The following is a 27,195-nucleotide window of genomic DNA, read 5'->3' as shown; positions in this document are numbered from 1 at the left end:
TTAGTTGTATATTAATAAAGCCACACTATTTATTTGTTAGGAAGATGAATTATTCCGAAAAATCTCTAACTTCATGAAATTCCTTTTGTATTAGTAGGCCTAGGGACTTTTAGGAATATTAGTAATATTCCTGGACCTGGGAATCTATAAAATATAATTTTGGAATATCCCTAACCATAACCAACTTCGGGAATGTATTTTTATTGGTAGGGACATTTGGTACCACTCTTGCGGATCTTTTGAAGTCATAGCTTACTTAAATTAAATACTGTAAATAGTTCAAATTCATACAGCCAAGCAGTTTTAAATCAATCTTATTTTATAAAAGAAAAATACAACTCACAGTACACGGTTGACGTCGCGCTGGTGCCAGGTGTGTATTATAACCGTTTGTTGCCATCGGAAACCATTTACTCCGACAATCAGCTGTTTTATATTCCGGTTATTTTGTTTCTGGGGTGTTACCGTCACCTGTGCCATAGTAAACTAAAGTTACATCGATGCAATACGTTTTCTGTCCACTGAGTTGTGATGGGGTCGTTGTGCTTTTATGTCGTTTTGCTTGCCTAGTTTGTCACAGTGTTTGTTCCGAATTTAATTTATTATTAACTTGGATTTTAAATTATTTTTGTTTTATTTGTTTTGAGCTTTTATGTTGTCATGCTCTTCTGTAAGCCTATTTTGGTTTAATTTTGTTTTAATATATGTTAGTGGATTTAAAATTACTTCTTGCACTGATTAAAAACCCGGGTATTTTATAAGAGGGAAAGCCACTTTTTAAAGTGTGCAATAACCACAGTTTGGGTTAGTTTATGGCCTTTACTCACACGTTTTTCTTTTTTACTGAACAGAAATAATCACAAAACTAAAAAACCACCCTAAACTGTGTTTTTTACAGTTTAAATAGTGGTGGCCCTTTTCTAAAGAAGACTCTAAATCGAGTAATTTGTTTTGAAACGTTCTTACTGGTAATTTTGTGGAATTTGATTCGTAGCTCTACCAGTTAAGTGAAACCAAACTATACACAAGAGGTGTTGTCTAGTGGTTGCCTTTGTGCCAGAGGTACACAAGTTCGATCCCCAGCATATACAAATAGATTTCAAAGGTTCAAACAGCGTTCGCATTATGTTTAGCGTGTGTGATTCCTAAATTCAGATGGCTCTCGTGTAGACTCCAATTAAGAAAAATCTCTCCAATTAGACTCCAGTTAAGAAACGAATGAACTATGAACGCAAGAAGACCTTTATATCTAAGATAAACTTGGTCCTCTTAAAAGTCGATAAAATCTAACTTTGCAATTGTGATAGCTTAAACTGTGACTGTAATCACATCTTGAACTAACGTGTTGCGTGCGATTTAATATTTCTCTTGAATTGAGACATCATTGATCACAATGAAAATTGTCTTCAAGTCTATTATTTTGTGGCTCAACCAACTTGGAGCTATATCAAATACACGTAACTCAAATGTCATCAAATATGTATGGTATGTGCCAATACTGTATAAGTGTACTGAGGCTTTATTAAAAATAAACATTACACCACTTCTACTTAGTTTTGATATTTATTTTATATCTTCCAAAACCATTCACCATCCATCCGTTGGTCCCACTCTGATTACCGTAGGTATTTTTATATCTTCTTTATTCTTCAAGGTTCTAAAATCCTCATCTCTATTTTATGAGTATACGTTACTATTTCCTAACTGATTCTCATTATGACTAGCTAAAGCTAAGTAGTGTCAGAGCATTATTTTCATGTTATCATTACCTCAGTCAGGCTGCCGAGCCAAACATTCCGTTGAACACTTTACACCAAAGCCACGGCCAAACTTTACATAGTCCGAAGGAAACTGCCAAATGACATTGACATTGCTTGGTTCCACTACTTTTGGCTCTCACTCCCACGTATTGGCTAAAATTAACTGGCCAGATTTGACGTTGGTATTCAGACTACAGGGTAAACAGTTTTATAGTATGGTAAACTACAATTTAAAAGTTGGTGCTGTTTATTTAACATTGACCATAATTGTACACAATGTTTTTCTTATAACGAACTTTTTCCCAGTAACATGTGTTACAATATTTTGTTTAGTTATTAAAATTGGTAAAACATATTATGTTATTTAAAATGTAAATAAATCAGTTTCTTGTTCTCTTGCAGTCTTTTAAAGTGTGTTAACTTTTCCCTCTCATATATTCTTTCAATTTAAATATATCCATTTCTCAATGTTTTGCCTCTCTGATCCTTCGAACTACTTATCAACACTCTCTATTTCATGCCATTCTGTTTTCTCAATCATTATCTAATAACCTTTGGTTCCCATCAGTCAAATATCAACACTTCTCTACAATTCATTCAGATGCATCTCTGCTTAAAAAGTAAGTATTTGGTATATTTATCAAGTTTAGCAACAATTGTACAGTATTTTATTTGCTACACTCTTATTTAAATAGGATAAAATACTAGGGGGCTTGCAAACTAGAACTGCTAAATAGCTTTTAGTGGGTCATAATGTAAAACAAAAATATTCAAATATGCAAATGTTCAAATGATGTATAGATCTGCAACAACATAACGTAATGCTCGTGTAAATGGTATAAGTTTTAATCTTTAAGCAGTCTTCAATGATCCATTTATTCCACTAATGCATAGTGGAATATTTAAAAATGTTTATAAAACATGAATAAAGAGCAAAACATGTTCGAAGGCTGGCTTATTACAAATTGATCTGTTATGAGCTTTTTTTCATTCCAACGGCTGTAATAATGCTCCATTATTAATGTATTAATGTCCTTTTATTAAGGTTGCTGTCAAAAAATACTGTATTTAGTACTTATTACTGTGCAAATTATATTTCCACTGAAATTACCTTGCATAGAGTATACTGCATGATAAGGATGGATATTTTACTTATTCCTAAAGTATGGAAAAAATTTGTGATTTTAGAAAAAAATCAAGAACCATAAAAGTTTAACACAAACCGTGAATGTGATTGCAATTACACTAAAAATAAATCAGGACAGAAATTTTTTTTAAACAAATTTCATTATTCACCTCGTAAAAGAACCCATTTCAGCCATTTGACAAACAAATTTAAATGAACAAAGGAAAGGTCGATAGAAACACCAAATTAAAAAAAAATCATGGTTTATTCACCATTATAATATTTCATAATGTATAAACAAAACTACAATACAAAATGTACAATCTTACAATAATATAACTATTTATATATATAAAGTGAATATTATACACGGGCCGTTTTACAAATAAGTAGGATCGAGCGAGAAATAAACTTTGTTTTTACAAATCTTCATATGTGCAAAAATATTGCTACTCCGACAAAACTACACTAGAAAGAAGCGAAAGAAACCCGGCTTGATGCCGTTAAGGCGTTGACTACCGTGGCACGACTAGCCTAGGCTAAGTACGGATGAAAGAATCGGGGTCCGGGGATCGTCCGGTGGAGATTTCAAGCGACTAGACATCGCCGGCTACAATGGCTGGGACACAGTGTGACTCTCAACTCAAACTGGCGGGAAAGTAATGTAGAAACGGAGGGAAATGACGATGAACAGCTGTATAGACACCTCTAGTTCGAAGCTACGAGTCTAGTGGGTAACGGTATTGCACTAGGATAGGATAAGTCTAAAAACACGTACCGAATGTCGGCCCACCCCTATGTCGACGATACACTTATTTAGCTTATGTACAAAAATAATCTTTTAGGAATAATTTGAACAATTCACCGAAGTGTTTAGGCTATGTCAGTTTCTCCATTCCTCGATATTTGGTAAACATATCACAAAGTAACTCAATTTGGAAGACGTGTAAATAAATAAAATGTCCGTCAGTAGTCGCTTGGTAGTTGGCAGAACTGTCGGGTAAGGCTGGTAAACAGGAACAAACCGTGATTTGCCATACAAGCCGTTTTATAGAACTTATAATGTACATATAAACAAGTTAAGCGTGAACGGATTACAAGCTTAGAGAACAAGAAGGACAGAAGAGTCGTTCATAGACGAGTTCGTACAAGTTAGGCCAAATGCTAGATTGTAATGTGATCTACACAAGAACAGCGAATAACAGCGATTTATTAAAGAACTGAGTAAAAAGAACTGCTTAACATAAATGTTAAATATCCCGAAAGTATTCGCCAAAGGGGGCATGAAAACAAATAGGTTTGCAAACATAACTTTAAGTAGAGGGAGTCCTAGAAAAAGCGGAAAACTATTATTACGAATATGCATTATTTAACAATCAATAATACTGAGCAGTTTTGATGTGCACATAATATTAACATTTTTTACAAATCATACTATAAACAGCTTTACAATGAAAATAGCTGGTACGATTGAGAAAATATTGAAATTAAAACTAATAAACCATACAATTTAAATAAGGAACAGCCTGAAAATCACACTGCTACGAAAGTATTACTTTGTTAACCAAATGTTCCCGACAGAAAAAGAAATTTGTTAAGACATCGAAAAAGCGAAAGCATTAAAACACATTATCTTGAAACTTAAGTCAGTCCAGTAACTATCTAAAATGCCCCCTAACTTAAAATGCGATCTATAATTATCATATTGACTGCCCTTGAAAATTATTGGTCGGTTACTGAAAATGTGTATCACAGCCTGACATATTATTCCTGGGCCTTAAATAGCGTAAATTGATTGGCAATTTTAAGGAAACATATTAACGATTACCGGGATAACTCCTTGCCACATTACATCTACAGCAAAAAAGGCAATAGCATACAATTTGAAAATACATATCGCATACGCTGTACAAAAAGTCAACAATTAGTCAGTTTTAAAAACAAATGCATAGAGTCGATGACTCTTACAACTACATACAAATGTAAAGATCTACTGCACATTTATCGAGTACTATGTAAACAATTTTAAAACGACTTACAGTAAAGAAGGATCTCAAATGACACATTCGAGCCTTTAGACATAATAAGGCCCAGACAATAAGACTTGAGATCAATGCTCCAGGGAGCTGTGCCTATAGTAAACTGTGGCGAAACACGGACTTAATTCGGACGCAGCTGTTCCTCTCGTATAACTAAACTTAACTAGATTATTTTACACATAAAAATAATAACATCGAATCTTACTGCTGCCGCGAGTTCGGAGTGGCCAGTTACGCAAACTATCTCTAGACGAAAAGCCTAACAGAAATCGTGACACACATCCCACGTTCAGTCGACATCGAATAACAAGTCTGTTTCAACAGTTGATGAGATCCGCGAATGTAGTCTCCTCTGCCCAGCCGCTGTTGACGCCGATGGTACACAACATGTCGGACACGTCGGGCGCGCAGGAGAACTCGAAGTGGGACCCGGAGCTGGAGCTGGTCGTGTCGAACGTGTCGATGTCCGTGGTCAGAGTGTCCAGGTCCACCTTGAAGTCCGAGGGTATCTGCAGCAGGTCCGTCAGAGAGTCCAGGTCCGCGAGACTGGGGTTGTCTCCGGTGTGTCCCGTGGCCGCCAGCTCTGACTCGCAGTCCATGGGCTCCTGCTTTATCAGGAACGTCTCTTGCAGCGGGTCGGGTTTGATGAGGAACTCCTGAGTCATATCCTCCGGCTCGGATTTAATGGTAATTACGGGTCCTAGGGTGAGTTCCGTGAACTCGGCGTTCATCGGAGGCAAAACTCTTCTTTCTAACACTTTGATTTTCCTCATCTCCGGTTCCCTCTCGTCGTAGAAGGTGGCTGACTCGGGCGAGTCCGGTGTGTCGCACGACGGACTGCTCGGCACCTTGGCGTGCACCGTGGGCGGCGACGTCGTGAACTGACGACCGTGACTCTGCCGCATGCTGTCTTTCAGCTTGCGGTCTATGGTCAGTCGGACCTTCAGTTTGCTGTGGTTTACAGGACTCAGCGTGCTAGTCTGGATGATTCCGTTGCGCCTGATCAATGTCTCCGTTTTCTTCACTTCGTTGTGGGAGTTGTTGTTGGTATCGTTTCTCTCGATGGCGACTTGATGAGGGGAAGACTTCTTGGGCTTCTTCGGCCTGGACGGGGAGACCTTGGGAGCGGGTTTGACAGTCTTCTTCCTAGGTCTGTATTTGTAGTCGGGGTACTCTTGCAAGTGCATCAGCCTTAGTCTCTCAGCCTCCTCGATGAACGGTTGTCTCTCCTCCTCCGATAGCATCTTCCACCGCCTCCCCAGCCTCTTGGAGATCTCGGCGTTGTGCATGTCGGGCTGGAGTTCACAGATCTTGCGACGCTCGATCTGCGACCACACCATGAACGCGTTCATCGGTCGCTTGATGTGGTTAGGGTTGTTCTTCTTAGTCTGAAACAGAAAAAAAAACTTGTTAGAAACTATAACAAGAATCCCAGTAAAATTACTAGAATATATTTCATTTAGTAATTGTTTCCCATTTTTATTAGTACACGAAAAAACACAGGAAACAGTTGAAAATGACCAATGCGGTAAATCTAAAATCCGGGCCACGCATCAGAATTAAACGCGTCTAAGCTCGAACAATTATAGAAATTACCTAATGGAATAATTGGCCGATCTCCACGTAACATTACCAAGTAATCATAGCGTTAACGAAGGCAGTGTTTTACATCGCATGTGGGTTTGAACAGCTGTTTGAAATGCGGGCTTATACTTCCCTATGTTTCAAGGCCGGCAGCTGGCGAAGGCTGGCAAGGCCAAGCCGATAATTTGTAAGCCGTCACCCGTGCAAAAACTACTTGCCAAAACTCGTTATACATACATTAGCGTTATTACGGCCAACATCTGACACTGGGCTATAAATACTCTACCTCCGTCGGTTAAGTTAGAAGATGCAACACACTGCAATGTCCGCGTACAATATACTTTACGAGCTGCACTCTCCGCAGTAATGCTTATTTACTGGGCCGTTCGTTCTGTGACAAGACATTTACTGAGAGTAGTTTCAAATTGTACGTGCGACACACAGTAGCAGTAGTGACACGTAAACCTTACTTTTGCGTCTGTTACTTTGATGTTGACGTAAATTGTTGAAAGTGTTTAAATTCTGATACGTGTGTGAAAATTGGGTCGAACTTACATTGATAGTTACGGCGTAGCTATAAAAACATTCTTTACAAATTGAGAAAGATATAGGTATTTAAAAATTATGAAGTTTTGTGTGTCCTTGAAGGTGTTGACGTAAGTGTGCAACACATTTCGGTATAAATTGTTACAAATGCTCGAAACTTCTCTTGGGACTGATAATGACAGAAATATGTACGAAAGCGAAATCTTTACACTGTATTCTCTTGGCTCATGTGAACATTGTAACGAAATTGCGCTAATCAATTCAATTATTGATTAATTAATTCAGTTTCCCTCTGGCCTGGGATATATTGATTGCCTTTGGCAAATCATATCTTACAAATGAAGAGGGCTTTGAAACCAATGTTTCGTTCCCAACGATCCACTCATTTACATAAACAACCATAATCATAAGGGCAGTAATAAAACACGAACTAGTGCTCCAGGAAAAACCTTGCGGGTAGGCATTGATGGGTCTTAAACAATGAAACAAGTCATTCTTCTATCATAAGGAAATAGTTAATCTTGAACTTTTCAGCGAGTTGCAACCGAGCCTATAAAGTAAGTTTAATAGCGGTTTTACAACCCACAACACTGCAACTACTCTCCAGCGCTCAACTCGGTATTCAATTTCGATTTGTCAATCCCGTTCCGTTACGGGAGTGTTTCGAAAGGATAATTGAATTTTAAAACCAAGTCGGAAGGCCAATGAGGTAGTTCACAATCGTAAACTGCGACCGATTGCGAGAGAGCTTTCAAACGGAACATCGATGCATCTGCATTTCATCAGTGACACGTTTACAACGCTGTGAGAAAATGAAATTATAAATGACAATCATTTATGTAATTGTAACTAGAATGTAAACTATCTTAGCCCTTGAAGATTTGTTGTACATCAGGAGAAAGCATGCAAAGTGAAGAGCAAAATATTGTGAGGAAATTAAAATATTATAAATATTTTGAAATCGGCTGAAATGAATTTTGCTACGAACATTCTCAAAATGGAACTGATGCGATGTGATAGAAAACGAGGAAAAGTACAAGGTCAAAAGACAAACTTTCTATGGAAACTAGTCTAGTCTTCGTGATGAGGGTATAGATTGTAACTAGACGTCCTTCAGCACATTTCCTGGACTTCAAGGAGGCTGAAGTTACAGAACCTTACAATGCACATAAGACAATATGTATATTCAAAATGTTTTAACGATAATTAACTTAAATAGAAAGGTAGTTTTTTGTAAGTTATGCTCATTGCACAATATAAACAGGGGAAGCACTCTATTGGCCGAATTACCTGATTCACCGATTCAACAAACTTCACTTGCTACCCTTCGTGAATCATTCTTTTTCCCCGTGACTGTTTCGCGTTTTTCTCACTGACTAAGTTCCATCATTACTTTAGTAATTTCAACTGAAGAATACTACATTTATACAACCGTTCCATTGAATTCGATTATTCAATTAGTTTCTTGAAAATAGCGACACACAAGCTTTATAGGCTAATAAAGTTTAATATGAATCTAAGATTACTGTACAAGAGTGAGATGATCTGTGTAGAACCAAAGATTTTACTTACGATCGAACTTGCAAGCTATCGAGAATGTTCGGTAGAACCTCTATTTAACCGTTTAGAGGTGTTTTACCTATATTTAGCTATTCGTTTAACTTAAAATGTGAAACTCTACTACATCAAACCTGAAAACCTAATTTTTTACACACTTCGAATCTGAAAATCCCATTTTTTTACACCTCTCAAACCTGAAAACCCCATTTTGAACACACCTCAAACCTGAAAACTCCCACACCTCAAATCTGAAACAAAATGTTAACACTTGTCAACACTCACCGAGCTTGTTAATAAAGTTGGACAAGTTTGGCGTTTGTTTAGGGAAATAATCCCTCACACGATTCCTTGTTTTGACAGCGCTGGCATCGGCTCCACGGAAATCCCAAGTGGTAATAATAAACTTGTATAAATAAACGTGGATGAGAGCTGCTGGTAACCTTCTGGCTGATCGTCAACTAATGTTTGACGCAGTTGAGGAATGCTCAGTTCTCGACCTCCTCTGAGATGACGTTTATGTTTCTCGTCCTCTTCCGACCAATTGCGATATTAACGGAGTCCTCAGGGAGTGTTCACGACTGTTTATATCAAGTTGTCACATCACCTGCGTTTTACCATGTTTATTGCTCTGGGATGCAGTGGATATGAATTATTTATTTGGATGTAAACGCGGAGATAACGCTTTTGAGGTTGCTATACACGTGTAATAGAGTTGTAGCCTACTTTAGGTTTGCGCTTGATTAAAAGTGAAATGATATTTGTGTTAATTGGTTGGATGCTTGAGGGAAAATTTTAGTTTTTTTCTAATGTAGCTAGGGAGTTTGTTTCGACAATCACTCATAACATTTGGAGTATTAGCGAATATATTCTACTGTAATTTCAGACAACTACACAATACTTTCTGCATATAGACTTACTGGACTATCAAAATTACTACTGAATCAGACTTTCTGGGTTAACATTGACTATATAAAACCTAGGTAAAAACGAAAGTTTTTTTATACTCAGACCGGAGATGTTGTATTCTCGTTACTCCAAAGTTTCTCTATAAGCAACAGATTATATTCGCACAAATGTCGATATAATATGTGGTATATTTTGCGGCAAAATATCGATTCTAAATACGAACATCGGGTTAAACTTAACGAGATATTGCAAACGCCATCAACTTCAGAGAAGTTAAACAGAGTTTACACTGCATCATTTACAAACAGAAATAAAATTTTTAGATGCGAATTTTCTCACACACAAAATATAGGTCGATAACCAAACCAAAACATGCAGACAAAAATTTAAACGGAAATGACTTGGTTAAAACAATCTAATCTTTATCAAGAGGATGCTGATATAAACAGTGGGAGAACGCAACATAAGATTGAGCAATTCTCATTCCATATAACTGAGAAAGGTATAAACCCGTACAATCACGTTTAACCTTCTCAGTGGCTGTAATCTAGGGGCTAATGCCACATTGAGAAATGAAATCAACCAACACGCAACAAAGTGCAACATGTCAACCTAATAAGAAAGCAATAAACCAACCATCAGATAAGCATTTCGTGATCAACGTACCAACAGACCAGCTGTGGCACGCAATCGCAACTACAACACTGTAGGGCCACTTCCGGGGGTCTAGGGGGTAGGGGAAAATATAAATTAAATTAGTTGTGCACGGGAACCATCATAAGAATGGACAGTAAAAATCAAATGTTTTTTATAGGCTAGGGACAAGTTTGTTTGTGAGTCAGAAACAAGCTACGCAAGGCATCTCACTCCATTCAACAGTCTTCCTGCGCTCAAATGCCAAGTATTTTTTTGGTAGGCTACAACAGACGAACCACTGCACATCGTTAGCGGTTCATCATAAGAGCAGCAATAAAACACGAACTAGTGCTCCAGGAAAAACCTCCTAAAAAAATGTCCTATCTATTAACCAGGTGTTGGGGTTTGAAGGGGTATTCAATCACAGTAATTAAAAGGCACGATAGTTCTGATTGGTAAATACGTTGATTAGCAGTACAGTTTTGATTTCAACGTGCGAAGTATCAAATGAGAATTATCTAAAGAGCCGACGTAATTATAGGTTAACAATAAACAGTACTAGGAAATGAACTGATAACTAACATTCTGATCCATGTGAATTTGCCATTTGGATGTATAATAATGTGGCAAACAATAAAATTGTTTTTAGGCAATGCCATCAGCGTAGAATAACCTAGGGGTAACACAACAGTTTGATAAAATATTGGGAAAAACATGATCTCGCACATAGGCGTCCCCTTATATTTTTGGGGGGCACGCGCACAACATAGCAATACAAAGTCTAAAAATAAGCTAAAATAGTGTATTTTCATAGAAATTCCCAAAAGTTGGTGGGAGCAGCCGACGATCTCGCACAATTTCAAAAAATTACCAAATTAGGTAGTGAGTCCTTTTTTACCATCTCAGCATCCGACCCCGGGGAATTCAACGTGAATTTCCACCACTTCCAAGAAATGATAACTGTAAACTCGTGAACCGTATGGTTTATCGTCGAAGGTCGCTGAAACCGTTACGTTTATCTGTGATCACAAAAAGTAGAATCAGAGGGGCGGAAGCGCAGGCGGACATGCATGTAGGGTGGCGTGCGCGATCCTGCATGGTCGACCAATTAAACGATGCTATCGTGTCGTTGGTCGTTTGTGTCGTTAATGTCGTTAGTGGTCGTTTGTGTCGTTTTCGACATATGGCGTGGCTGTTGCGACTCCCCCACTCATGATTGTGATAATACTTACAACAATGTTGAAAAATGTGTGAAGTATTTAGTTGTTTTTGTCTTAAAATAATAAAATATCACATGGGATCTAAAAAGAGTGCTTGAAAGTACGAAGTAGTCAATTTTTTTCCCATATAAAACTATATCGTTGCAAACTAGTAGAAGAACTGCCGTACAGTATGTAATTGACATGGGCTTTTTAAAGAAGTCTAAATGTCACAGACTTTGGTGCAAAATGCAGGTCTATTCTTGGTATGGTTACCAAGACTTTGCCCTCAACAGTTTATCTTCCAAAAGCGTGTGATTATTTTATACTAAATAGACACAAATAAAACCAGACTCATAAGCCATTTGGGGGAAGTAACTATAACCACATATACAGTTTGAGGGGGTTTTGACAAGTTTCGTGAAATCTTATAAAACATAATATCAACGTAGCTGAGCAATTAAAAGTACTAGTATATTTCGAACTTTTCAGCTTACTAAAGGATTGGAAATAGCACTAAACTCAAACTAAACAAGGTTAACATAATTAATAAATTTTCACACCCATTCTCTAATATTTACAACTCGATTCGTCTCTATTGCGTACAAAACGCACCTTTGCCGGTTAATTTAGCGGAAAGTCAAAGTAATTCGAGAATTGACAAACCCAGTGAAATATCAGCTGGGATTACACAATAGGCAATGGTAGCAATTTATCTGGGGACATTAGAGAATGTCAGAGTCGGTGCGGCTACAGCACAGCCAAATGTTGGTACAAATGTCAAGGATATATGCTACTATGTAGGCGACGTGACGAAATGGAGAATGTCATCAGCTGATACGAATAGAGCAAACTGGGAGTGAGCTGGTCTAGTAGAGCGCGGGGCTTCGGTCCAGAGGTTCACGGTTCAAATCCCGCCAATCGCCAATGGATTTTAGCTATGTGATCCCACAACCCTGTAAATCTAGCCTAATGTGTAAAACGTGGTCAGTAGAGACTAGCGTCTTGGGATGTAAATTGTATTTTATGAAGGACTAATTTGGTAGACAAGACCACGAGGAAGATTGCTGTGTCAGAAATCACCTTCCAATGTTATACATTAACAGAAAAAGGTATCCTTTCCACCAGGCAGTTTCGCACTATCAACAATATTGTTGTGTAAGTAGTCACCTTTTAACTTAATAGACCTACATTCTCAGGATAAGCAAACCTAACCACAGGGTCAATTTCGAACCATCAAAAAGTTCCCTAATCCTCCCATGGCAAAATTTTGACCTATACCACGACAACTCTAACTATTTGGATACCCAACAGCCTGAATCAAACCAACCAGATTTCATTTCAAAGTTTCCATTGAAACGGAAACGTTTAAAAAATTTTCCTGAGCAATGTCTCATAGATTTATACCTGTCTACAAGAGTGTTAGAAAAGTGTATCTTCTGTTTCTTTATCGGAGCGTCCCCCTTGCATATTACTCGACCTATTTGCAATACAGAGTCTCCATATGACCAAGTGACCAACATAAGATTGACCTGGACAACATGACCAGTTTATAGAAAGCCGTGTGAGGGGGCGGAGCACCGGAAAAGATGACCTTTATATGCAGAGTCTCAGTTTAATAAGACTCTGCTGATGCGAAACTGTGTATTTGAGTACATCATTAGCATTACACTAAACGTCTCCTATGCGATGGAGAAATATGGACGACTTTGGAACCCTTAATGTAAATTGAATTTGATAAGATTTGTGAGACAGTAATGTTGATGTGGGATTTTACACCTTCAGAGTTGTTCACCTTATAAGAAATCGGTCCTAACCCTTGACTAGTAACCTCAATGTTAGATAGCATTTTAAATAAGTAGAATATTGACATAGCATCTGGCAAGGGCTAAAACTAACATTTCTTAAGATTAAATCTTGGATTACGATGTAAAATGTTAAGTGTGATTCAATATAACTTTTCTAGTTATTTATTCAACTACTAAACCACTGAATTAGAAGGTATTAAGGCGTTTATTGTTTATTTGTCTGTAGTATGAACACTTTCTCAACCCTCCAAACCATGAAGCTATGATATGCGGCGCCGGAAACAAGCAGTCAGAAGCCGATGAACCTCTTCAAGTCAAAGTAGCTATTAATTTCCGTTGCCGATTATCGCAGGTTGACGGCCTGGCCAATAAAAGTCCATCGTTTAGTTACTTCCCGTATAAAATAATCCCTCACTACAACACACAACTCCACATAGCGTATATTAACAGCCTAGTTGTCCCTGATACCGTGAAGTATAATGTGAATAAAATGGCACATTGAATAGTGCCACGTTTGAATCCTAAAAGGATCAAATCCCTAATAGGGACTGGTCGCTAAACGGTTGGTCGTCACTAATTAGCCAATAGCTGGCGGTCAATAGCAAGCGACTGATATGTAAATATAGCTAATAGATCTACAGGTCTACCGTGAGAAACAGGGTTCAGCTGGGGACAAGTGGTTGGGGGGGGGAGGGGAATTGTCGTATTGTAACTTTTTAGTTTAATTTTATGATCCAATCCACTTACGTCATTAAATGCTAATTTGTCTCACAAAATGTTTTATTTATTGTTAAACTATGTTCCGAGGTGTTGTTGAGGATAAATTGTTTATATTCGTAGGTGCAGTAAAAATATAATTGTGTAATGATATACAATGATTCAGGTGCTCTTTTGATCCTTCTTCGCAAACATACGATCGGTCAAAGGAAGCTCCTGAATATTTGTGGTGCTTAGTAGCTTATTGGTGGTTCGGATGTTGAAACTAGACTAATTATTTTACCAGGCTTTTAATAAATTAATAAAAGATCGGCACTAAGAAACAGCTGATTTCAGAAACAAAGCTATACTAACACAAGGCATCCCACCTCACTCCATACACTTGGTTTCAATCATATTCAGTAAACAAAATGCGAGCCGCTATCTCAAAGATAGTTGAGTTAAATCAACCACAAAGAACGCAAATTCAAAACAAGAATGCCAAGATTGGAAGGCGTGTAGACATTAAGTTGTTCGCGGTGAAGCACAGAAAGTCCTATTACAAACGCTCCTTTCTTTAAGCACCAGTTACTTCTTGCTTTGCATTTTAATGCAGCAAAGATGAAAACGCCAGTGAACATTTCCCGTAATGGGTTCATTGTAGTCATTGCGGAGTCGTTTGTTTCTAGATGTGACTCAGCTTCAAATAATGATTCTGTCAAATTTCTCTTCTGTTTCAGTAGTCAAATCATTCTACAAAAAAGCTTAAAAATCTAATTGCTTAGATTAACACAAGAAAATAATATAACGCGTTAAGGGAAGGGGTCATTGCGAATCGAATCTTGTTAAATTTAATTGGAAAACGTAAAATGAGAACGTAAGTTTTATTCTAAGCTCTGAGTATTTTTAATATACAGTACTTATGTTAGGGTTAAAATAAGCTGTAACATGTTAAACCTCGCTTAGTAAACCGTAATTGTTCTGTGATACATATTGTTAATTGCAAATTCTGAATTAAGTTAGCAGACTACAATACTAATGAATGCCTTTGCTTACTAATGCTAAGAGTGACGTAGTTGGACGTAGGTGAAAATACTTTAGCACATGTTCTTTACATAAATGCATACACGCTTAAATACATGGCGAGTTAAAACCATAGCCCGTCAATTCTCGAACTGTCTTTAATTGTGAAATCGGTTTATTATTGCAAAACAATAATTCAGTTCAATAGGAGACATTCTACGGACGTTGATATAGGCTAATCTTATCTCACACTGTATCTTAGAAAGATATCAGATATTCTCAATAACGAAAGCACCATACACATTACAACAAAGCTACAAAAATACTACTGTATTTACAACTGAAATTTCTCATCAATGTTCAATAAATCAATGTTAATCAGTGTTGTTCTAGTATTTTCCCTCCAACGACTAATGTTGCCGCAGAAGCATTTATTACCACTATCAAAGGAGGACATTTTATTTGATCACTCTACAGACTTATGTCACGGGGGGGGAGGGGGGATACCACGCCACTTAAGGGGAAAACTACCACTTGGCTTTGTTATGGCTGCTGCGATCAAAAGTTGTAAAAAGCTTTAGAACTGGTGTCATAAGTTGGACTGGATGTTTATTGATTGTAGGCAGCTTTTACTGCAGAAACTTATATATGTTTCCCAGCATGTTTTATCTAAATAAATAAATATCGCTGAGTATCCTCAAATGTTGGTCAAATAAATGTATGTTGGGTGATTTTATCGTTGGTTTTGTAGGTCAAGCAATGCTTTAAACCTGAACCACCAATGTTAACAAATGTCTTCAATAATTTTTCTTGGACACGTGTGCAGCCTTCTAATTGATTTACAAAAAACATTATAGCTATTACAAATCAAAATTTAAAATAGGGAAATTAAAAAGCAACGAATTTTCAATCTGGAACAATCACCATTTGAAGTTAATTTTCACGCGGAGTTGTGTAAAACAAAATACCACCTGGAACTACAAGTAGCCATAACTCACCGAGGCGGGTAAGGTAAAACGTTTAACTTGTTGATTTTTCCAATTATAGCACAATGAACATTCCAGCTCCGCTCCAACAACTGCAGCATTTCCCACGATAATTAAAACCTGATGCAATAGTTTCATAGCTACACCGCTTACATAAAGTGTAGTTCCCGCCTAAAAAGTAGCGGACAAGGCCGCAGCCTTGACAACGCCTGAACATCTGATGGACCACGGTGACGTCATATTCAGCTGATTGGCCGGATGTGGGTGGACATAACCTCAAAATACTCAACGTAGTGAATGACCTTAGATTAACTTGAGATGTAAATAATTAAGATAAATGTAGTTTGTTCAACAAACTTCTTATTACAATAATTCTATACGACCACAAGGCCATAATAATTTACGAATTTAATAAACCTCTGAATTTGAAAAATAAAATAATTTTTATTATTGACCGTCATTTTCTCTTAACTAATCACGCGAATATACGTACATCACGAACTTAATAACATTGGACGGCAATTGTATAAATTAACATTAACCCTGACCAAAACCAACATTGTACATTTGATTATTTTAGGAAACGTCAATCAAGTTAGTAATTACCCTAATGTATGATAGGACGTAGAAGAGTAGTGTGTGATGTATATAGTCACACCACACACACATGTGTTAAGTATATAGATTCACGCGATGTGACACACCAAGGTTCTGCACGTGTGCAGACCTTGTACTAATCCACACCGTAGTTCCTTGTCACTACTGTTCGTTCCTTGTACAGTTGGTAATGGATGCAAGTGTAAGATGTGTAGGAGAGTAGTGTGTTATGTATATAGATTCACGCGATGACACACCAAGGTTCTGCACGTGTGGAGACCTTGTACTAATCCACACCGTAGTTCCTTGTCACTACTGTCCGTTCCTTGTACACTTGGTAATGGACGCAAGTGTATGATGTGTAGGAAAGTAGTGTGTTATGTATATAGATTCACGCGATGTGACACACCAAGGTTCTGCACGTGTGGAGACCTTGTACTAATCCACACCGTAGTTCCTTGTCACTACTGTCCGTTCCTTGTACAGTTGGTGATGTACGCAAGTGTATGATGTGTAGGAGAGTAGTGTGTTATGTATATAGATTCACGCGATGACACACCAAGGTTCTGCACGTGTGCAGACCTTGTACTAATCCACACCGTAGTTCCTTGTCACTACTGTACGTTCCTTGTACAGTTGGTGATGGACGCAAGTGTATGATGTGTAGGAGAGTAGTGTGTTATGTATATAGATTCACGCGATGACACACCAAGGTTCTGCACGTGTGCAGACCTTGTACTAATCCACACCGTAGTTCCTTGTCACTACTGTTCGTTCCTTGTACAGTTGGTGATGTACGCAAGTGTATGATGTGTAGGAGAGTAGTGTGTTATGTATATAGATTCACGCGATGACACACCAAGGTTCTGCACGTGTGGAGACCTTGTACTAATCCACACCGTAGTTCCTTGTCACTACTGTACGTTCCTTGTACAGTTGGTGATGGACGCAAGTGTATGATGTGTAGGAGAGTATTGTGTTATGTATACAGATTCACGCGATGGCACACCAAGGTTCTGCACGTGTGCAGACCTTGTACTAATCTACACCGTAGTTCCTTGTCACTACTGTCCGTTCCTTGTACAGTTGGTGATGTAAGGAAGTGTGTGATGTGTAGGAGAGAAGTGTGTTATGTATTCACGCGATGGCACACCAAGGTTCTGCACGTGTGCAGACCTTGTACTAATCCACACCGTAGTTCCTTGTCACTACTGTCCGTTCCTTGTACAGTTGGTGATGTAAGGAAGTGTGTGATGTGTAGGAGAGAAGTGTGTTATGTATTCACGCGATGACACTCCAAGGTTTTGCACGTGTGCAGACCTTGTACTAATCCACACCGTAGTTCCTTGTCACTACTGTCCGTTCCTTGTACACTTGGTGATGTACGCAAGTGTATGATGTGTAGGAGAGTAGTGTGTTATGTATATAGATTCACGCGATGCCTTACCAAGATTCTGCACGTGTGCAGACCTTGTACTAATCCACACCGTAGTTCCTTGTCACTACTGTCCGTTCCTTGTACACTTGGTGATGTACGCAAGTGTATGATGTGTAGGAGAGTAGTGTGTTATGTATATAGATTCACGCGATGCCTTACCAAGATTCTGCACGTGTGCAGACCTTGTACTAATCCACACCGTAGTTCCTTGTCTCTACTGTTCGTTCCTTGTACAGTTGGTAATGAACGCAAGCTTATGACAGGAGATATGAGAGTAGTGTGCACTTGATGATGGATCCAACTACAAAATCCTTTCCCCGATTCCCAATTTACCCAAGCAGATTAGTAAATCCACCTACACCGAAGCATCCCAAAGATAACATCGACCATTAGACCCAAAGTCATCAACACCCCTACCACTCGGCAATCGAATTAGATAAGACGACGACGAGGCAAGACTTTGGGTAGTTAATCTACCTGGGAGAGGCAGGGATAGGACACTATTAATTATCCCGAGACGACTGACTCCCTAGGGAGCATCCTGCAACCCGAGAGTGGCCAGGGAGCCCAGACTGGTTATAAATTCACGTAATAACCTCAGCACACACATGTGGTGCATGTCTTTCCGCTGAGTATATTCAATATCATAGTATGTGTAGTAGACAATTATTGTAGACAATTTTCCAACAATAAATAAATAATTCGTGATAGAATATGATCTCATCATCAGGTAAAAAACTAATTACTTGTGCAGTAAAACAAAAAAGTGGATAACAAATTGAATATTTCCCAACAATAATGCCCTAAGACTAACTTGGGTCTTACTTAGGAAAAAAATTCAAAATGTCTGATATGATTCATTGAGCAACATAAATTACTACTGTATCTTTAGTATTTGTCAATTTTGGTGATTATATTTGATTTCATAAGAATAATCAAATTCTAGGGCTATTTCTACTATGGGTTCACCAATGAAAACAGAATATCTCAACAGAGAACTGTAGTAGAGGTACAGAGTACAAGAAGAACATAAAGAATGGAACTGCTCTTACTGAAATCTAATCATGCGAAGACTTTATTGGCTGACTTACTTTGCATGTACTGTAGGCCTTCGTCATGCGCGCACATTCGAAGCCTTACTACACAAGCCTACATGCATCAATAAATCTTGTACTAGGCTACCTTTACTACGATATACTTATCTAAAGGGTAGCGAAATATAAAACCATACTATACGCTCGATGGCCCTGGACAAAAACAAATAGCACTTTTTAATCAGGGCAATGCGCCAGGGAACGGGACAGGCGAATTTAATTATCGTCGAAACGTTTCAACGGGAAAATATTGCCGGGATTTAATTTGCATAACAAGTTCAATCGTTTCTATATATTTTATGAGAGTTCGAACGGTTTACATAAGGACCAAAAAAGTGTATAGGTGAAGTTTGAGATTCATATGGTGGATAATATGTACATGTGCAGTGACAAACCTAAATTATACCTAAATTGACTACATTGAAAACGTGTTAATAACTACCGGGAAGCCTAAAGGTACTAAACAACTTTCGCAGGAGTAAAAGCCATTCGTCTATTTTACAGACTGGCTGGATCCTAAAAAATTAACCCCACTAAACTTGACCTACACACCTAAATAGCGTTAAATCACACTTATTCTACCACTACTTTTAAGCAGTACGTTGTACATCGTTGAAATGTTACCTTAATAAACTGTAAAACCAACATTTTCACGACTACAAACTCAACAGGCCTAAATAGTGTCTATAAATAGCGCTTATCCCACCACTGCACATATAAAGGTCAATGAGTGATAATAGATGCAGTACATTAGATAAGTGTAAGGCCGCACGCGCTCTGATACACTGGTCCTATCACGTGGTGCACCATGACAGATTTACGTCATCGTGTTACATATATTGATTATATCTGTCAGGGTGTGCCCCTGTCCGTGGTGTAGTCATAAGCTTGCATTACAGATACGCTGGTTCGAAACTGGACCCAGCTGTTCCTGGGCTAATGAAACAGCTGATGTTAGTCAGTGGCAAAGCAGGCATCATCTCACCCCAGTCTACACTCACACTTCACTCATAATTGGTTTAAATTACGCACATGGTAGTATAATTGCATCCCCATGTTGAAGATGATGCCCATTTCTATATCAGTTCGCTCTATGAGCCACCGATAGTGATCTGAAAATTTGTAAATTAACTTAAAAAAAAAATAACTAACATCTGTCCCATATGGATGGGTTAGGGATCAAAGGTTACATTTTCAATGCATTAGAGTAATAGAGAAACTCTTGGCAAAGAGAACGAGTCGGAACTCGTTTTAAGTATATACAATTGAAATCAAGAAGTTGACCTTGATAATCTTACGAACTCAACACTTCATGAAGAACTTGTATTTATGGCCCAAACCTATAATCATAGAGCCTTATTTAATCCAAAATAAAACAAACATAATAGAGGTTTGTTTTCGACGAAATAATGAGGATTTCCTAACTGAATTACACTTGAATTTACTGCACTTTATAGATTCTTCAACGTGTTGTTAAATAGCTTACTAATCTGACAAACTATACTTGTACATTCAAAAACATCGCGTACTATACAACCTGAACAAAACTAATACAGGTCAATCTATTATTGAAGCCTGAAGAGAGCGTATATTGTTCTCATCCGCTCAATTCTTCACTTCCCAGAAAGGCGAGAGCCTTCGGCCTACCCTGGGCAACCTGTTACTTCCGAGAGTAGGGACTTTAAGCCTTTCGTAGAGAAACTAAGAATAGATACGAAGAAATGTTAAATTGTGTGTAGGGATTAGCCTGACTATGATGACTAATTTCTAACGATAAAGCGTTCAAAGGACTTTTCAATTCGTGTGATGGTTAAGGACAGCTGGGCCTAATTTCGAACCATAAATAACTATGTTTGGGGAATCTTAGAGGAATCTAACTGAAACCTACACGTGGTTCACCTCGGTGCTAAATTACTCAACACGAATGGCTAATAGTGAGTGACAATTGTGAAACAATCGAACACGTCTCAACACGTCTCGCACGCGCGACTATAACGTGACGTCACCATATGAGAGGCCAAACACACGGTGATAATGTGGTCAATGCGTCCCCCACCTTGTAAATAACGGATAGGTTAACATTGTAGCTTGGGCCGATAGTATTGTATGATCTTGGAATTTAATTGTTGAACTCATCAAGAACTGAATCCAACTTAAAAGATAAAATAATTACTTTTTAGACCCGTTAAAATAGTTTCTCTTAACCTTATTACTGTATATTGAAAGATGACTGGATCTGGAATGAGATGACTGGAATTTTTGTCTCCAAACTATTTGCTGGTAGAAATACTACATGCAAAGGTAAATTACCACTTATCGAATTAGATTACCGGTACTTGCTAAAAAAACTGTACGGTTACAGAGAAACACAAACAAAACTACCAAACCAAACACACAAATACATTTTAATACGCGACAACAAAACTCATCTTCACAAAAATAACAAACACATTTTGCACACGTAAAACTACTCGACCCTATCTACCACATCAATCGCTAAACAAATTAACCAAAAACATAATGCATTTAGATCTTATCGGAGTAGACCGTAATTAAAAAATGTCCAAACAAGAATGCAATTCCGTCATCAATTACTTTAATAGGCAGTCAGGTGGTGGACATGCAAAATGATGTTTTAGGGTCGCTAACCTACCTCAATGTCATGCATACACAGGTGCACGGTGCACACTGCACACTCAGTCGTTACATGACACAACTGGTACATTTCCATGCATGTGTGATCGATAATTGCAGCGATAATCTCACTCGCGAATGCATTTTGTTGCTATCGGCAATGTTAAAAAATACATTCATGGTGAAATAGTTCCAGAGTAGTTCGATGAGCAAATTTTTGATTTTAGTGTGGTTGCAGTGATTAGGCCTACAGTGGTTTAGACCTAGGTACAAAATAAGGTGTGCAAGGCTTAATGTTTTGCATCAAACCTCACTGTGGACGCCATTACCAATGTTTTTTAAATTTCAATATTGAGATCGACAAGGTGTAATAGTAAAATTTAATAAATATAAGAATTAAAAATGGACTATTTTAGCATAGGGTACAATATGGATGGTTTTCAACCTAAACGTGCATGAAATAATTTATTTAATTCATAAAAGTTCCAAACCCTTGTTACCACTCAATTACTGATAATTAAGGATGCATTTTTGGATGGTGCTGATTTTAGTTTGGTATTAAATAAGCCACAACGATTTTTGAAGCACTTATAACTTTTCAAACTTAACTAATCATTATTCCACAACTACAACATCCATTGCTCAACTAAAACAACCAATTAATTTATCCGAGCAAAACATTTAGAGGGGGGAATCACCTCGAGAAATCCCTGCAGGCCGTAAACATGGCCGGCTTATGGAACTGGAACGAGAATGGTCTTTATTTAAAGGGTTACAAATTTCCAAAATAGCCTCTAGGGTCGCGGCGGGCCCGGATGGTGGAGGGGAGGGGGGGGTGAGTTACACACCGTACGTGGCTCTCCGATCACGTCCGAGCCACTTACATCACTCGGACCACCTCAAATTGTATTACATTCTGCGTGATAAAGTGATCTGAACACCTGAGACTGAACACATGAAAACACGTCCAATCGTCCAAGAGAAATTTCAAGGGGACATGGGGTAATTCGTCGCACGATAAGACTGGGTAGTTTAGGAAAAAATTAGGGGGAGTCGGGATGATTTTTTTATCGGAGACACTAGGTTCAGTTCATACAACTGGTTGATGCGTGCTAACTAGTAATTATGATATGTAAACTGTGAATTCTAAAAGCCTACACAAAATACATTACTGTAATTGGATTTGATCTTTGCAAACGTTAACTATTTCTACAACCGTATCGAACGTTAGATTTTCTGTCTAAAGATATGATAAATTATCGATATTATTTTAGAATATGAAGTATGGTGAAATTCTCATTTATCTTATGTCAGCCTACTTTAAGGATGTATACTCATTACGAATAGCCTAAACGTATATCACTACGTATGTCATCAACGAATATCATTACGAATAAAAAGTCAGTACCTAAGTTGGTAAATTGCTTTCTTTCGCTTTAATACATAACTTTTAAATTACAAGTGCCTATTAGTCTAACTAAGCTAGAATTCACAGTGTTGGAAGGCATTTTTAACTAATAACTTACTAATAGCTAATTCAAAAGACATTACAAATGTAGCTGTTCTGCCTACCCCAAAACTCAAGCCACCATATCTAAAACATACCCAATGCCCAAATATTATGTATCCAGCAAACTTTAATAGATTTCCACAACTACTCCTACAACATGTTAACGATAAACATTCATAAACTTCGACTGACATAATTTTAATACAGCCTACAAACAACTTGGCCAAAATCGAACACTAAATACTGGTCTTATATCGACAGTGTTTATTTTCCCGGTTTAATCTTGGAGCGAACTTCAACCTCAGTATCAGCTGTTATCAGCCATGTGTTGCTGCTGCCGAGCTGTCTGCTAGAAACACTTATGCAACTTGGATAAGATAGCAGAGGTGTTAGTGTTCACTTATCTGCCAGCGATACGGCAAACAAATAGCTATTGATTCAACTGCAGCTATGGGTGATGAAATAGTTTCACAATATTGTGGATACTGAGAGTAAGCGAGGCAACGTGCTGCACTGTTAGAATATATTACAGTAGTAGAGTAGTTTGTAGGTCTTCAAACAGTACGACGACAATGTGGTGGTTTAACGAAAAATCCAAGTAAAAAGTAAAAGAAATTGTATCGATTAATGAATGGAGATTTAAAATAAATCGGATTTTAGTAATCTCTACTCTCTAGTAAACACGACTTTAAGGACATACTTTATTCAAAATGCCAGTATAGTATTACTGAAGTAGAACTATACTACAAATCACTACAGACAAACATAACAAGACTACATCTTCACACAACTATAAAGACACTGTGCTTAGCTACACAATATACAATGTCATGCAAAAGGTGGGAAAGGAGAAGAAAATAGTTGAGAAATCAAAATCTACCTCAGAGTTTTTCTACAAAATAGCAAAGATTACGGTTTACGAGTTAAAGTACAGTGGTTTTAGTTTAAATGCGGGGGGTTGGTATTAGGTATATTCGTAAAGGGCTATAGAAATTTTAAACCTGAAGATGTATTGAAATAGAGGATAACTAACTTAGAGATGGCAAATATTGAGAGCGTTCATACTGTTTAATATGATGGAATTGCTTGAATACTTTGTAGGATCCTTAATCGTTGTAAAAATTTTCGGGTGGATAGCGAAAGATATATCTAGCAATTTTGTGCTCAAGGATGTGTTAAAACTGCAAATGTGAAAAAATATTTCATCCCACTTCAAAATTTAAACGTTGACTCGAAATGAGATTAGTTCAACATATTGCTTGAGGAGTATGTTTTATCTATGACTGTAGTAAGCTCAATCTCAAGTTGTCTTAGTTGTCTAATATTCTCTTCCTACATAGAACATTTTTCCTGCTTAGTATTCGACCATTTAAAACACGTTGCATTACTCCTACTTAAAATATTAGAAAAATATGTCATGCTCCAATTTTTTTGCCTGTGCCGTTGCAAGAATAGGAGAGCTTATGTTAACATCGTACCTTGTTCGTTTTTTATTATAGCCTAGGTAATATGTCAATTTGTGCTCTTTTAGTAAACTCGTGTTGGATACATTAATACTCTCTTCTAGTCTAGTAGTGGTAACTTAGCCTTCAAAAAAGTATTTTTCCATATCTTGAAGATGAACTTAATTTTAACATCTTTAAATTCGCTAACGAAATGAGGAAGCAATATGTTTTGTATACGAAATTAATAAATAAGTATTCAAACGCGTTCAGACAGGAGAACCCAATCTTTCAAATGTCTATTCCGTGGGGATAGCCTACCTACCCATTTGCATGAAATTTCCTCAGAAAACGCACGATTTTTGAACGAGATAATCTACGTAAATTCTCAGTCCGTGCAATTTTTAGTATCAAATACTTCGAGTTAAATTCTAGAAACGTAGGTATTAACTTATGAGGCCCAGTTAACTAACTGATGTGGAATATTACAGTATTACTATACAGTAAAAACTCTTAGGTACAGTAAAAAATATTAGGTAACAAGTTGTAAGAAAACGTAAAATAACTGCTATGATGAAAATTTTTCAATTTCCTTACAATGTATTTATGATGGAAAAATCGCAGAACTTTTTAGGATTAGCCTATAGCTTGATTCAATAATTCAGATCGTAAAATATATCATAGATTGACTTACGAAAATACCATCACGACACAAACCTACATGAAAGACTTATTAAAAACGAATCCTACAATACACAAACAAATTTGCTACTGAAGCAATTATTGGAGCAAGATAAACAAAACAGAAAGAGAAAATGTTGGCATGATTAAAGGAGATAGACCGATAGTCCCTGCCTGCCTGTCTTGGCGCTCGCAGCCCGTTCTGACATATCCCTTCTTAAACAACACGCCGAGGATATACTCTCCTACTTATAAATATCTCGTAGCTCTTTAAAATTCGGGGACTCAATTTAACAATCACTGTGGCCAATTAATTGTGGGGAGACCCTATTAATTCAGCTTTTCCTTAATGGTAGATTTTTGTTTAAATAAGACAAAATAGGTAATTAAACACTTTTGAGTCGCGTTTTAGGGCAGACGAATCAATTACCGTAGCCTACCGTCACAACGCTCACATAAAATTATTCACGGTGAAAATATGAACACATTGCACCTACTGTACCTGACAACAAAAGTCGCAAAACCAAGAATTAATTGCTATATTTAGGCCTATGGTAGTTCTTGAAAATTTGGCGTTAAAAATCATACACAACTTAGGCCTAACTTTATTTCCTGGCTATGGGACAATTATGTAGGGAAAATGCTGACCGTTTTTTCTGAGTGATAGACGAGGTGAAAAATATCCTATTTTTTTGTTTTCCTAACACACTGGAAGATCAACTGGGCAACGGACTTGTGAACTTCACGAATTTCAAGGAAATGTCCAAAATTTCGGTAAACTAGGAATTTTAAATTTGTTAACCACTTTAACCAAATATCAAAAGTTAGTATTTGAACCGTGAGAAAAACTTTCGATCTTGGAAAGATTTTTCGTCCTACGTCCTAACTTACATAAAGTTTCTCACACATCTTACCTGAGTCGCATCGGAGTACGGAGTTGACGAGTTTTTATCCACTAACTGAGAACCGAACACAGGAAGCCCGCTAGAAGTCGGGCTGTCAGATCTGATAATGTCGCCTTGTTGTGGCACCATTTTAAATAATTTTATTCATAACCCACTATGACACTAGAATTTTTCACTTTCACAATCAAAGCACTTTCCAACTGTATCACGGTTTTCGACTTGGAAAATTTTACACACGCTGAATCCCGTAATATCCTTCTGTAGACATGTTCGCCGACTGCTCAACACGAAGACACCCAAACGACTGGCTGTTGACGGTAGGGTCCGTCGGATATTCAACATTCAGTAGTGGTGGGGGGAGGACCAATAGGGAGCTGGCGGCGTCGCGCGGGTCCGTGCGGCGAGGGATAAAGCGCACAATCACTTGTGTTTTCTGTGTTTTGGAATTAAAAGGCTAATGATTGGGATTTAATTTTTTTTCTTGCACTGATGTTAGTTTGACGTGACTTTAGTTTGGGTGAATTCGTCAGTGTAAAAATGAGTAAGAGATTGAGTAAAATTGTTAGCTAGTCGTTAATTTATATACGCATACAAACATATAATGAACTTACTGTACTTAATTTACTTTGACCTTGTGACTTATTTAAATTGTGTATTTATTGAGGGCATAAATCGTTGATTATTGTTTACAAATTTCAATTTTTTTGTATCCCCACGTCCTACGAGTAAGTTAGAACTCTTGATTCATAAAAGTTTTTTTTTAAATATGTTTTAAGTAGGGATTTAGGACTAGTTGAAATTTTTGAAGTATATTTAGGACTATTTGAAATGTGTTCACAAACACATTCATTATTTTGCAGTACTATACGTTTTCTTAGTGCATGTAAATGCTTAACCAGCTTAATAACTGGACGTTTATTTCCTTGATTGGGGCAAAACTATAATACCCCTCATAATAATAAGGCTTATTGTAAAAAAGTTATGAAATACTATTTTTATCATTATTTTAGAGTTTTTTTTTTAAT

General features: G+C 37.5%; 2 protein-coding genes across 2 annotated transcripts in view; one reads left to right on the top strand and one right to left on the bottom strand.

Annotated features, from left to right (window-relative positions):
* Positions 1–3,132: 3,132 nt before the first annotated feature.
* On the bottom strand, positions 3,133–26,461 carry LOC128996690 (putative transcription factor SOX-14). Its single transcript, XM_054422126.1, has 2 exons — positions 26,180–26,461; positions 3,133–6,313 (listed from the first exon to the last, which is right to left on the bottom strand). The coding sequence occupies exons 1-2, from the start codon at positions 26,297–26,299 to the stop codon at positions 5,243–5,245; spliced, it is 1,191 nt and encodes a 396-aa protein (XP_054278101.1). The 5' UTR covers positions 26,300–26,461; the 3' UTR covers positions 3,133–5,242.
* LOC128997396 (uncharacterized protein DDB_G0287625-like) overlaps positions 26,437–27,195 on the top strand; it is a 167,495-nt gene continuing 166,736 nt past the window's right edge. Inside the window, exon 1 of the mRNA XM_054423033.1 lies at positions 26,437–26,561. Coding sequence (XP_054279008.1) covers positions 26,437–26,561 — 125 coding nt within the window. The remainder of the gene's footprint in view (positions 26,562–27,195) is intronic.

This window comes from Macrosteles quadrilineatus, unplaced genomic scaffold (genome assembly GCF_028750875.1).
Source record: "Macrosteles quadrilineatus isolate MER2022 unplaced genomic scaffold, UCM_ALF_1.0 Scaffold_6__1_contigs__length_79288215, whole genome shotgun sequence".
NCBI lineage: Eukaryota > Metazoa > Arthropoda > Insecta > Hemiptera > Cicadellidae > Macrosteles > Macrosteles quadrilineatus.
This window is presented reverse-complemented; position numbering and strand designations above follow the sequence as displayed.